The sequence below is a fragment of the Tamandua tetradactyla genome, chromosome 5 (assembly GCF_023851605.1).
Source record: "Tamandua tetradactyla isolate mTamTet1 chromosome 5, mTamTet1.pri, whole genome shotgun sequence".
Classification (NCBI taxonomy): Eukaryota; Metazoa; Chordata; class Mammalia; order Pilosa; family Myrmecophagidae; genus Tamandua; species Tamandua tetradactyla.
The window spans coordinates 4,200,197-4,213,475 of NC_135331.1; the positions used below are offsets into that span (position 1 = coordinate 4,200,197).

Consider the following 13,279-nt stretch of genomic DNA (forward strand, 5'->3'; position numbering starts at 1 on the left):
TTGCATTTTATACATTTTGGTAGTCTTTTCAAAGAACCAAATTTTGGCTCTGCCGTTCCCCTGTGTTTTAAATTTGTTTTCTGGGTTAATTTCTGATTTGATCTTTATTGCTTCCTTCCTTTTGTTTCATTTAGGTTTATTTTTTCTGTTTCTTGAGATGGATGCTTATAAAATTGGTTTTCAGACCTTCTTCTTTTGTATGATATGCATTTAAGGCTATCAGTTTTCTCTAAGAAAACTCACTGTTGCGGCTACATTATACAGATCTTTTGTAGTTGTATTTTCATTGTCATCAGCATAAATATTTTCCAGTTTTCATTGTAGTTTCTTATTATATGCATGGGTTATTTATATGTATTGCTTAATTATCTAATATTTGGCAATTTTCTAGTTATTTTTTATATTAAATTTCTAGTTTAAATCCACTGCAGTCAAAGAACAACTCTAGGATTTGAGTCCTTGGGAGTCTGTTGAGACTAGCTTTTACTATATAGGCCAAAATATGTTCTATCTTTGATAGTGAATCACTGCTTTCTCTCTCTGTTTCTCTGTGTATGCTCACACACACACAGCAATATGTACATATATATGTATATGGTCATATTTGTTGAGTATGTTGGTCAAACCTTCTACATTGTATTTATCCTTAAGTTATGGATAAAGATACATTAAAATCCCCAATCATGATTGTGGATCCATTTATTTCTCCTTTTAGTTTTTGATATATATGTACACACATATTTTTTATTACAGCTTTATTGAGTCATGATTCACATACCATAAAATTCATCCTTTTTAAAGCACACAATTCAGTGGTTTTTAGTGTATTGACAGAGCTGCTCAACCATCACCGCTCTGTAATTCCAGAACGTTTCCTTCACCCCTGAAGGAAGTCCGTGCTCACTGGCAGGCTTTCCCTACTCCCCTGGTAACAGTGACCTACTTTTGTTCCCTATGAATTTGCCTATTCTAGACATTTTGTATAAAGGGAATTACACAATCTATGCTCTCTTGTGTCTGGCTTCTTCCATTTAGCACATTGCTGAGTTGTAAAATGCTTTATGTATCCTGGATCCAAGTCTCTTGACAGCTACGATTTGCAAATAGTGTCTCCCTGTCTGTGGGCTGCTTTCACTTGTGTTGAGGTGTAAACCTTTTAAATTTTGATGAAGCCTAATTTATCTCTCTTTTCTCTGCTTGTATCTTTGTTGTCATATCTAGGAACTTCTGTCTAATTCAAGTCTTCTAGTAATTTTATAGTTCTAGCTATTATGTTTATGATCTACACTGAGTTAATTTTTGTATATGGTGAGAAGTCGGGGCTCAATTTCATGCTTTGGCCTTTGGCTGTCCCACCACCAGTTGTTGAAAGATTGTTCCTTCCCTATTGAGTTGTCATGGCACCCTTGTTGAAAATCAGTAATTATGGTTTATTTCTGGATTCTGAATCCTGTTGCATTACTCTGTCTGTGGGTTCTCATTATGTCAGCATCATGTCTCAGTGACTGTAGCTTTGTAGTGAGTTCTGAATCAGGAGGTGTGAGTCCTTCAGTTTTGCTTTTTTGTCCAAAAATGTTTTGAATATACTGAGTTCCTTGTATCTCCATGTGTACTTTAGGATTATCTTATCAAATTCCGGAAATAAAAAAGGCAGTATCACCCTGGGACTTGTTGGAGACGCCCCCTCTGTCCTCTCGTCTCAGCCCAGCTGGCCAGCAGCTCTGGGGCTGGGGCACGGTGCGCTGCGTCTTCACCCGCCTCCTGGCGAAGGTGAACATGCTCAGGTCTGAGGATTCCTCATAAGTGACGGTGCCGTGCGAGTGAGGGAAATGGTTCCTTAGTCCGGTCAGCCAAGGAATTGAGAGGAACAAAAGAGATGGGCAGATGCGGTGTTTCCTCCCTAGCCTAGCAGTCGGTTAGTGCTTCACCAGGTGTGGGAGGGGCCTGGATGGGGGGCTGTCAGGCCCTGGGAAGTGTTCTCATGACAACGGGCATCACAGGTATGAATCTGTCCTTCTCTCCGTCCATATGACGTGCTAGAAATACCTTCCCCCAAGGCCCAGCTGACGCATGGTGCTTCAAGGCCGCTTTTGTAGCTAATGATTATAGTAAGTGAAAAGCCCGTGATTCCCGGCCACCGGGCTCTCCAGGCCAGCCTCTTCCTCCCCAGGCAGGTGACACAGAGAAATGAGTCTGGCAGGTGTAACGGGGTTTATTTTACTACGCCGCAGCCTTCTGGGCCACGCATTTTACTTTGGATAAATGCGTTTTCCAAGGTGACACCACACAACTATGTCATTAAAAAACACAACTGATGACAATCTATGAAGTTTTGTTTTCAGTTTATGCTGGGATGGCCCAGCCTCCAAAGAAAAACCACATAACCCACCTCCACCCGACGGCTTTTTTTAAATCCTTTTTCCACATCTTGGGACTGACTCTCTGGTTGCGCTTATGTCTAGAAGCTTCTTTGGCCTTGGCCTGCCATTTCTGGGTGCAGGAGCACTACACCCCTTTGGGCTGACCCCAGCCCGTAGGTGCCATTTCTCTGACCCGTGGTGGTCCCTTCAGCCCCGCCCCCCACCCAACGCCCTTGGCTGTCCCTCAGATCATATAGAACAGGCCAACACCCCCAGGCTGGAGGGCGGGATGGCAGCCCCCAAAGGATGGGTTCGTTGGTGTTGCTTTTAAGACTTCATCTGATGAACAAGAATATAATTTCTGTTTAACTAAGGAAAAATGTTCCACTTGATCCTTAAAAATAAACAGGAAATGCAAATCAGATGGCTGTCTAGGACACAAGTGTAGGAAAGGGGGGGGGGAGAAAGATAGGACATATGGCAAAAGCAAACTTAGTTAAGAAAAGATTTTTAAATTCTCATGTCTACCCCAGATGCAACGAAGATTCCAGAATGTCCCCTTGCAAGCCCCAGCTTGACTGTCAAAGGCTGTCTCTGGAAAAGGAAATATTGCATTAAAGTGGAAAATGTTCCTCGCAGGCCCTATTTTTATGTTTTAGTCCTTTATTAGAAATATAGAGAGATGATTATTTTTGTCTTTTTGCATTTTTTAAAATATGTTTTTTGGTAGCTGGTCGGTATTATATTTCGACTCATAAAATATCCTTCCTAATGTTGCCTTGCCCAGTTCGGTGTCTCGCTCTGCCCATCAGAGTTCGTTCGGCTGACTTTCCCCCCAAAACCAAAACAATCTGTCGTCATCGACTGCTAAAAAAAGTCTCGATAAAAAAGCGTCCCTTCGGGGCTGCCAACGGGACTGGCCCCCGGGGCGCGGGGAGGGACGCGGCGGGGGCGCCTAGGCGGGGTCCCTGAGCCCGTCCCGGCCGGGTCTGCGTTCTTTGGCGTTGGCGGTGCCCGCGTCGTGGCACACCCACTTGATGTCCCCGGCGTGGCGGCCGACGTCGGGGGCCCCGGCGGCGCAGGCGGCGAACTGGACCCTCTTGCCCTGGGGGCGGGGCGCGGGGGGCGGTCTCTGCTCCGCGGGGGGGACGGGGGGTGGCCTCGGCTCCGCGCCCCGCCTGTCCCCAGCGTCGGGCGGCCGCTCCCGGGAGCCGCCGTGGAGCAGGAGGCGGCTGCTCTCCCCGTGGCGGCCCAGGCCGCGGTCCAGGACGGTCGTGCGCTCGTCCTGGGGCGGCGGCGCGTCCCCCGCGCCGTCCAGCAGCTCGGCCTCGGTCCCCAGCCACACCCAGTCGTGTGAGTGGGTGGCGGGGGCCCGGCCCTCGGGGGGCGGCCGCTTGCGGCGGTAGCGGAGGGCGAAGGCGGCGCCGTTGGCGAGGAAGACGAGGACGGCGAGGCAGAAGACGCCGAGCAGCGCGTACATGCCCGCCTGCAGGTCGCCCAGGCCGCGCGCCGCCGGCCCCACGCCTCGCTCCAGCCGCTCCCCGGGCAGCCCCGCCGGCGCCGGCACGTGCGGGAAGTCGACGGGGACGCGCGGCGCCGACCCCTCCCGCGGCGGCCGGCCCCCTCCCCGCCGGCCCGGCTTGGGCGCCCTGGGGTCCGGGGTGCCGAGGGGCCCGTGCTGCGCGGGGGGCCCGCCGGGGCGCTGGGGCTCGGGGCCCCTCTGCCGGCGGTCGCTGGCGTGGTTCCGGATCTCCTCCTCTTCCTCCTTCTCCTCCTCCTGGCTGGCGGGGCTGGAGCTGGTGCTGCTGTGGCCGAAGCTGACGGCGATGTGGCCGAGGCCGGTGGCCAGCACGCTCCTGCGCTTTGACTTCTGGCAGGCCTCGGAGATGGCCACGTCCACGCGCACCAGCGCGCCCTGGCCCTCCCCCTCGGCCACCACGGCCGGCCACCGCGGGTCGCGGCCCCGGGGAATGGACACCACGGCCTCGTCCAGGGAGGTGGCGGCCAGCGAGAAGTCCTTGGGGTCGTAGATGTCCAGGGGCGTGACCGAGCCGTCGCTGAACTGCAGCCAGGTGCTGAGCACGGCCTCCTGCGGGACAGACGCAGTTAGGGGGGTGCCCGTGGGGAGGTCACGGGGGGTGGGGTGCGGGTACCCAGCAGGGCCCTCTGGAAACGGGCTGACCTGCACTCCACAGCCAGGGGCTGATGACCTGGGGGCAGCATCCAGGTTACAGAAGTCACCCTGACTTAAACCAGAAGACATGAAGTTCCTCTCCTGCTCCTTCCTGCTCTTCCCTCTCCCTCCTTTTCCTCCAGCTCCTCCCCTCTCCTCTCCCCTCTCCTCACTCCTTCTCCCCAGTAAACTGCCCAGCTCTGTTATTTTGCAGGGAAGGCTGGGAAAGCCAGCACCCACATCCTGTCTTCTAAGGACAACCCTGCTTTATGACAGGATGGTCAGCAGGACGGGCTACCTGCTCTGCAGCAGTATCACCTGCCAGCCTGACTCCATTGTCTTGCCTTTGCTGTCCACATGTGGCTTTAGTGGCACTGACCATCAGAGGGACACGGAAGCAAGGAGGAGGGTGAGTTTACTGGGAAGGCTCTGCTCTTGTGGCAGTAGCCACAGCACCACAAAGCATCTCCCGTTGCAGGGAGCAGGCAAGAATGTGTGAAAACTGTTGGCCTCAGAGTGCCCTGAAGCCCTCTCTGTCCCTGTCCATAAAGCCCACTCCCCTGTATGTGCCCCTGCTCACAGTCCTCCTGGCCCAGGTGGCACTGGGGGGTTGGTGGGGGGCACTCCTGTTGGCCTCCTAGGGGAGGACACCTCAAGAGCAGGGATGTGGGTAGTGACCAGGTCCTGGAACATCCCCGGTGGAGAGGGAGGTCAGGGCTGTGCCCACGGCCATGGTTAGCAAGTGGCAGACTCCGCAGATGGTAGCTCATCTCAGCCCCTCTGCTCGAGACCCCACGGGAGTGGCCACTGCCAGAGCCCCAGTCCCAGCACGGTCACCATCTGCTGGGACAGCCAAACCAGCAGTTCTTTTCCTCTCTCCTTCCCCGGCTCATAGCCAGGTTTTCGTGGGTGTTCACTGGCCCCTTGTCTCGTAGGCCCCGTCCCTGCAGTGGAAGGAGTCCCGGGCACAGTGGGCAGCTGCGAGTGGGGTGCAGGCACCACGGCACACAGCCAACCCCGGGACCCCACACAGAGCTCACAGCCCCACCAGGTGCTGTGCCTTCAGTGGGAGCTCTGGGGTGTGCCGGCTTCTGGTCAGTGCAGGCCAGCCCCTCCTTCCCTCATTCACTCACTCATTCATTCATCCTTCTGGTGTATCTCTTTGTTCTCCACTTGGAGCTTTATGGAAAGGAGGCCCAAAGGGAGTCTTGAGTTTCTTGGGCAGACTTGGCTTTCCTTTGTCCCCTGCCCATGGGTTGGTGTCAGTGGGCCCCTCCTGGCTTTAGGCTCCTTCCTGCAGCATTAGTGATGGTGGCAATGATGATGATGACATTGGTTTCCTATGGCTCGTATAACAAATGGCCCGCATTTACTATCTTAGATTTCTGGAGGTCACAAGTCTGAAAGGAGTCTTATGGGGCTGAGGATGAGTTGGCGGGAAGGGCTCGTCCAGGGAGGGTCTCTTTCCTGGCCTTTTCCAAATCCTAGAGTCAGCTGCCAGTTTTTTTGTTTTGGGGGGGGCGGGTCTCATAGCCCCACATCAGCTCACCCTTCCCCACAGCCTCTTTCGGCAGGTGGCCCACCACTTATGCTGACACTCCTGCTTCCCTCTTTTCAGGCCCCCATGCTGCATCGGGCCCTGGCCACGTCATCCAGGAGAATCTCTCCATCTCTGGAGCCCTCGCCTCCTTCCAAAGCCCTCTTGCCAGGCCCCAATGTGTTCCAGGGCTCCAGGCCTTAGGGCAGGTGGCTCTGACGGGGTCCCACTCTGCCGACAACGACAATGGCAGCTGAGCCTTCCCTAGTGCTTCCTGGGTCCCAGCCCCTCCTCTCAGTGCTTCCTCTTCCCAACCCGCACAGAGTACTGTCACCGTCAGTGTTCCCTGTTCTGCAGACGAATGACTGGGCCAAGGAGACAGCATGCAGGCCCGCCCAGCAGGGTGGGCTTTGAGCCAGGCCGTGGGCCCAAGTCTGACCAAGTGAGGCTCTCCCAAGTTGCCTTAGAGCCTGGTCCAGCCAGTGCCTGAAGGGAGCCATTTTGACCCGTGTGGAATAATCCCTAGTTCTCCAGGCACAGGTATTTGATTCAATTTTCATTTATTCAGCAGCTCAGTATTTAAGAGGCTCTTTGTGCCAGCCCTGTCCTAGGCACTGAGTACTCTCTGGAGAGGAAAGTGACAGACCAGTGAGGCGGGCTGGCTACTGACTGTGCATGCGCTTGGGTGAGCTGAGCTTTAATCCTCAGCATGCAAGCAGGGAGCTCTTTGGGGACGGGAGGAGGGCCACCCGTGCAGAAGCAGGGGGCAGAGGGAAAGGACGGGGTGGTGGTCTCACAGCTTGGGAAGCTCAGGGTGTTACAGAAAATGGTATAGGGTCTGTAATTACTGTGGCTTCTGGACACGGGGCCGGGGCAGGGGGTTTGGAGTGAGAGCTAGAATTAAATACACAAATCCACTGTTCCTTGGGTGTTATCCTGTGTAAATTTTGTTTTAATCCATCTTTCTAGGCCCGTCTCCTACCTGATCACGGGGAAGTAAGTATCAGAAGGATAGGGTCTGGGGTGTTCATCCACTGCGCCTGCCCAGTGTCCATTCCTCGCTTTCTGGCAGGGACAAGAACTTCCGTTTCCCTTGAGGGAGCCCCTTCTACACTCTTGGCCCCCTCCAGGGCCAGGTGGGCACACGGCCTGTGAGAACATCCCAGCAGCAGGCTCAGCAGCGGGCTCGTCACCCAGGGCAGCCTACAGACTCCAAGCCCTGGGCTCAGGCTGGGACACCTGGGAAGAGGCGTGTGTTTAGGGCTGCAGAGCTGCTGGTGCAGCCTCGGCCGGGGAGGGGCCGTCTGGAAGAGTCCACAGAGACCGACCCGCAGCAAAGAGGAGTTACGAGATGGACCCGGAAAGAAAGGGAGTTTTAAGGACAAGCTCCAATCACAGTGTGGCCAGCTGAGTGAATCAAACCAGGCAAGAACATACAGACAAGCAATGCAAATCCCCGGGGAGCAGATACAGAAGGTCAGGGAGGAAGCGGGGGGCCACACGTGCTCCAGCCTGGACAAGGACACGGGCTTCTTGATGGGGACTGCAAACGTGCCCCTCGCCAGAGCCGGGCTCTGGGCGCTGGGAAAAGGATTCCACTGGAAGTCCAAACCCCACGTCCTTCACCCTGAGGTGTGGAGGCTGGATTTATTCTGTGTGGGCAGGAATCATGAGCAAAGAAATGGTCTTGAAACCCAGCCCGTGCAAATACAGAGCTGCACAGGAATTCCTCAGAAACAAAAAGAACTAACAATCACAGCTCAAGAGGAGCTCACAATCCAAAAAACAAAAAAAAACCAAAGAACAATTATGACAAAGATGACAGGAGACTCACATATGTGGACCGGAGGGCCAAGGATTTTTAAAATCATAAGATAATTGGACTAAACTGATAAACTATAAAGAGAAACTAAAAGGAGAAAAAATCATACCAAAAAAGCAGGAGTGATTGAAAAAAGACAGGAAGATGTGGCAAGAATCAAACAGGGTGGTTTGAACAGCAGATATGACTTGTCTAATGAGAGAACTAGTGTACTGAGAAAGAGACGTGAGAAATTTACCCAAAATGTAATCCCAGGATTGCAAAGAGCTGCAGGCTAGGGAAGGGCGGTCAGAAGGAGTGACTGGCACTGAGAATGTCTAACGTCTGACTGGAGTTCCAGAGAAAAGAGATGATGAAGGACAAGGCAGTATTAGGAATAACAGAGGTGATCAATCTGCAGAATTGAGGGACAATGCCTGTCATCAAAATGAAGAGTTCTGACGTCAGCATTGGGCACCTGGATCCAGCTGTACCTGAAGCTGAGAAGGCCCAGACTTAACCCGGTTCATTCCCGTGCCTGTCCAGTCTGAGTGGGGCTCTCTGGCTTGGACTGAAGGCTCCCTGGTAATACAGGGTAGGAGGCTGCAGGATTGCGTGAGATGCACACTACATCTCAAGTTAGTGGCCCACTGGCTGTTGGCACCTGCTGCTGCCCCTCTGGTACGCTCCTGCCTTGCAGCCCCGCGAGGTCTTTTTGCCTGCAGGCATCCTGTGGCTTCTGGAAGTGCTGCGGCCATCCTGTAGCCAGAGTCAACACCCTCCAGAAGCAGCCTGGCAAAGGGCAGACACTTACACGCCTCACCCCCTCTCCCCTTCACTCAGTTTCCCCAGCAGACACACGCTCCCCTGGCCCGCTGCAGTGGTTGACTCAATAACACCCTCTTTATTTGCTGCCTTCCCTTTGCATCATTTCCCAATCTCCTTCGCCACCCAGAGTCCTTCTTGAATCCTTGTCTCAGGCCAGCTTCCAGGGGAGCCCTGGGTGATGGGACAGTGACTTGGTGGCACTGGCCCAGGTGAGCCATGAGGCTGGCCCTCCCCCGACTCAGTGCCTATTCTCAGTAAATAGCCTCCTGCCTCCTGCCCCTGTTCCCCTCACACTGCTCTCTGTACCCCTGTAGCAGGCTGCCAGCCTCCAGTCTCCAGGGCTGAAGAGCAAGCCCCTGGGCCGTGGCCAGCAGGGGCCACATCCCTCCTGCTAGGAAGGAGTTGTGGGATCTCCCACCCTGATTCCTGGAACCTGGGACGATGGTGAGGCATCACTGCACGTTTACCTCATGTTGTAGGGCCCAGGTGACCTGCAGGTGGGGACATTTTCCCAGCTGATTTGGGTGGGCCCAGGGCAATCCCATGACCCCTTAAAAGCGGAGAAGCTTCTGTGGCTGGAGGCAGAACGTGAAGTCAGAGGTTCTGATGCATGCAAAGCACTGAAGGCCCTGTTCCTGGCTTTGAAGATGGGGGAGAGGGTCCTCAGGAGCCCCTGTCCAACAGCCAAGGAGAAAGGAGTTGACACCCTACAACTGCACGGGGCTGAAACTGCCACCAGCCCAGGCGAGCCTGGCAATGGATTCTCACGTAGAGCCTTAGGTGAGAGCCCGGCCTGACCACCACCTGATGTCAGCTCTAGGAGACCCTGAGCCCAGACCCCCTCCGAAGCCAGCTGGACTTGGTACCTACAGACACGAGCTACTGCTGTCACGCAGCAGAAAACTGATACACCTTTGCTCACGAACCTCACTGCTCCAGCTTACCCCAGAAACCACCGCACACGCAGCGTAGCCAGGTGCACCTCACATAGCCTGCCTGCACTGCTCACGGAGCCCTCCTGTCCCCGCCCAGGGGGACTGGAGCCTGCGGCCCTTGTACTACACAGACCCAGAAACCCTGCACTGTGGCTGCAGCTCTCCCCTAGGAGAATGTCCTTGCTCAGGTTTCGCCATCACGCCTGTACCCTTGGCAGTCTGTCATCTGGCCTCTCCTTGTCACACTGCCCTGCTTTGGGACACTATCAGGTTCCCAATGATGCATGTTAAGGGATTATGACTTCCCCCTCAGCCCCTTGGGCCCTGTTCCATTCTGGCTTAGTCACCCCTTGCCTGTCTCTACCCAAAGGGGATAAGCTCCTTCAGCCCGAGTCTATGGCTTCGACATGACTCGACCTTCCTTTCCAGTGTTCCTGCCTCTTCTGCTGTAAGTCACCAGGTGAAACCAGGTGAGAAGCAGAGTGTCCTGCATCAAGAGCGTGTGTGCTTTTAAGGAGTATCCAAAACGCAACTGGGAAGACGATGACGACAAAGTACCAACGAAAACCACGACCGGAGCTGCAGCGACACAGCTCCACGGCATGCAGGCCGCTTCTCTAAGCCTAACATGACTCACAGAACCACTGAAGGTCGACACTGTAACTCTCCTCTAGGACCCAGACCTGCCGACGTCACGAGGCCCGTAAGTGCCCGAGCTGTGCTGCTGCCACCCTGGGCCCTGGTCTGCACTCACTGTCCGTGTGCTCCCCTGAATTGTGTGCACCACGTCCTGAGGCCTGGTCACCCGTGCAGGTCCCGGGGATGGGGGAGCCTGGTCCAGCTGGGCTGGACGCTGCAGTGGCAGATGCTGGCCCTGGGGCGACGGCTGGGAGTGCTCTCTTCCCTCCAGCCCAACCCTGGGCGTCACCCACCCACCCCACCACCGTTGATGCAGCCCAGCACTCTGCTGGAAAATGTGGACAGAGCCTCTAGCCGGGTTTGCGTTCTCTGGACTGCCACGCCATGGGGGAGAGGCACAGTAAATATGCAAACACAGGCGTCAGTACTTTTGGGTAGTAATGATGCCACAAGGGAAAAAGAACGAGGGGGGTATGAAGGGAGGTGTGGGTGGCGAGGGGAGGTCTCCATGAGAAAAGGACATCACAGCTGAGGTCTGAGAAAGTAGGACAGAGCTCAGGGCAGGTGGCTGCGGTGGATTCCAGGCAGAGGGGACAGGAGATGACAGAGCAGCTCAGGGTGGTATGTGAAGAATGTGGCGAGGGACAGATAAGGGAGGCAGAAGTTGATGTCACAGAGCGGGGCGGGGGTTGCAGGGGACGTGGAGAGGACACAGGCATTGTAAGTGCTGTGGGGAGCTGGGGGGTGGCATTACGGCAGGTGGGAGCTGAGCTCTGACTCGGGTTTCTAACAGGCTGCTCTGCTGTTGGCCGGCCACTGGAGCAGAGGGGCAGCAAGTAGCCAGGGCAGCAAGCCTGAGCAGGGCTGCTAACAAGTCTCCCCTGGCCATCCCGGCCTGCGCGCCTCAGGCCAGGACCGAGGTGGGCAGGAAGCTTTGCCTGCAGTGCAGTAGCCACCTCCTGGAGTGTGCCTCCACCCCCCACTGCCCCAACCACGGGCACAAGGCCCCCACCTGCTTGGGGGTCCGTAGCAGCTCCTCGGCGGTGGCCACGGCGGTGACGGCCTTGCTGTTCTCAGCACTGGGCTGGAGGGTGACGGACAACCCGGCCACAAGCTGGATGGCCACGTCTGTCACCGAGACCTTGTCGTCCAGCACGGTTACCGTCTTCTCTGCCAGGATGGAGTCAGACAGTGGGGACAGCACCTGTGGGGTTGGTGGACACCAGACAACTCCGTCACACCTGTTGGCAGGTGTTAGGACCTTCCCAGCAGCACTTTCCTCCACCCGAACAGGCCTGGAGGCCCGGCAGACAGCACTGAGGAAAAGCCTGCTTCGTGTGGGCCCTGATGCTAACGCGCTCTGGCAATGTTAGATAAAGTCCCCTCTTCTCGAAGACATCATTCTTCCATCTGCTACAAGATGGAAATCAATATTCAGATCTACTCCATCTTTAGAAAGGGTGACCACTCAGACAGACGTTTCTCCAATGAAGATCCACAAATGGCCAATAAACACCTTAAAAGATGCTCACTGATACCATAAGTCCATGGAATCTAGACAGGGTGTGAGATCCTGCTCATTTGTCCAGGCTGGTGTGATGCCCTGATTATTCTCTGTTCCCCTACTGGAGAATGGGGAGAAAGGAGGAAATATTCATCTTCCCTATTTGAAGAATTTCTGATATTCTCACAAGCAGTGGGGACAACCAAATCACGGGCTGAGCCCTTGATCTTGGGGTTCACCCCTATGAAACGTATTCCTGAAAAGGACAGACTAAGCCTACTGATAACTATGCCTAAGAGTCAACCCCACAGAGCCTCTTGTTGCTCAGATGTGGACTCTCTAAGCCAACTTGGCAGGCGAACTCACTGCCCCCCCCCCCCCATATGGGACATGACTCCCAGGGATGTAAACCTCCCGGCAACATGGACAGAAATTCTGGAAGGAGCTGGGACCTGCATCAAGAGATTGAGAAAATCTTCTCAACAGAAAGGGGGAGGAGAGATATGAGACAACGTGTCAGTGGCTCAGAGATTTCAAACAGCGTCGAGAGGTTATCCTCAAGGTCGTTCGTATGCATTACGGAGACAGCCCTTTTTTAGTTTAAGGTGTGTATTAGAGGGAAGGGCCTGAAAATGTAGAGCTATGTTCCGGTAGCCTTGTTTCTTGAAGATGATCGTATAAATGATACAGATTTTGCAATGTGACCGTGTGATTGTGAAAACCTTGTGTCTGACGCTCCTTTTATCTACCTTATGGACAGATGAGTAAACACAGGGATATAAGAAATACATAATAGAGGAGATAAGGGGTTAAATAAATTGGGTAGATGGAAATACTAGTGGTCAATGAGAAGGAAGGGTAAGGGATGATGTTTGAGTTTTTTCTTTTTTTGTTGTACAAAATGACCGTGGTATATGAATACAATATGCAGCTATGTGATGACATTATGAGCCACTGATTGTATAGCTTTTATGGGTGTGAAGATTTGTCAATAAAGAAATCTTTTTAGGAAAGATGCTTGGCCTGGGGAAATGCATGTCAAATCCACAATACAACAGCACTCTACATCTACCACGGCTATTAAAAAACCCCAAACTAATGAAAATAACAAGGATTAGCGAGGATATTGAGAACTTGGAATCTTCTAGATAGCGCAGGAGGAGTGTCAAATGAGGCAGCTGCTGTGAAAACATTTGGGTGATACCTCTGAAAGTTAAATATAGAATTGCCAAATGACCCAGCCATTCCCCTCCTAGGTATATACCCTAAAGCACTAAAACCAGGTACTCAAACTCTCGTACGCAAACGTTCATAACAGACTAATGATGACTGCTACAAACTGGAAACAATACACATGCTTTGCATGGATGGAGAAATAAATTGTGGCATGTGCATACCACGGGACACAGGATGCCATAAAAGGAATGAAGCTCTGACACAAGCTACAGTGTGAGCGATCCCTGAAAACAGTACACTAAAGACAAGAAGCCAAACACAAATAC

General features: G+C 53.6%; 1 protein-coding gene across 1 annotated transcript in view; it reads right to left on the minus strand.

Annotated features, from left to right (window-relative positions):
* Nucleotides 1–3,315: 3,315 nt before the first annotated feature.
* The window catches only part of TMEM132C (transmembrane protein 132C), a 404,239-nt gene continuing 394,275 nt past the window's right edge, over nt 3,316–13,279 (minus strand). Inside the window, exons 8-9 of the mRNA XM_077159319.1 lie at nt 11,286–11,477; nt 3,316–4,449 (exon numbers count right to left, since the gene is read on the minus strand). Coding sequence (XP_077015434.1) covers nt 3,316–4,449; nt 11,286–11,477 — 1,326 coding nt within the window. The remainder of the gene's footprint in view (nt 4,450–11,285; nt 11,478–13,279) is intronic.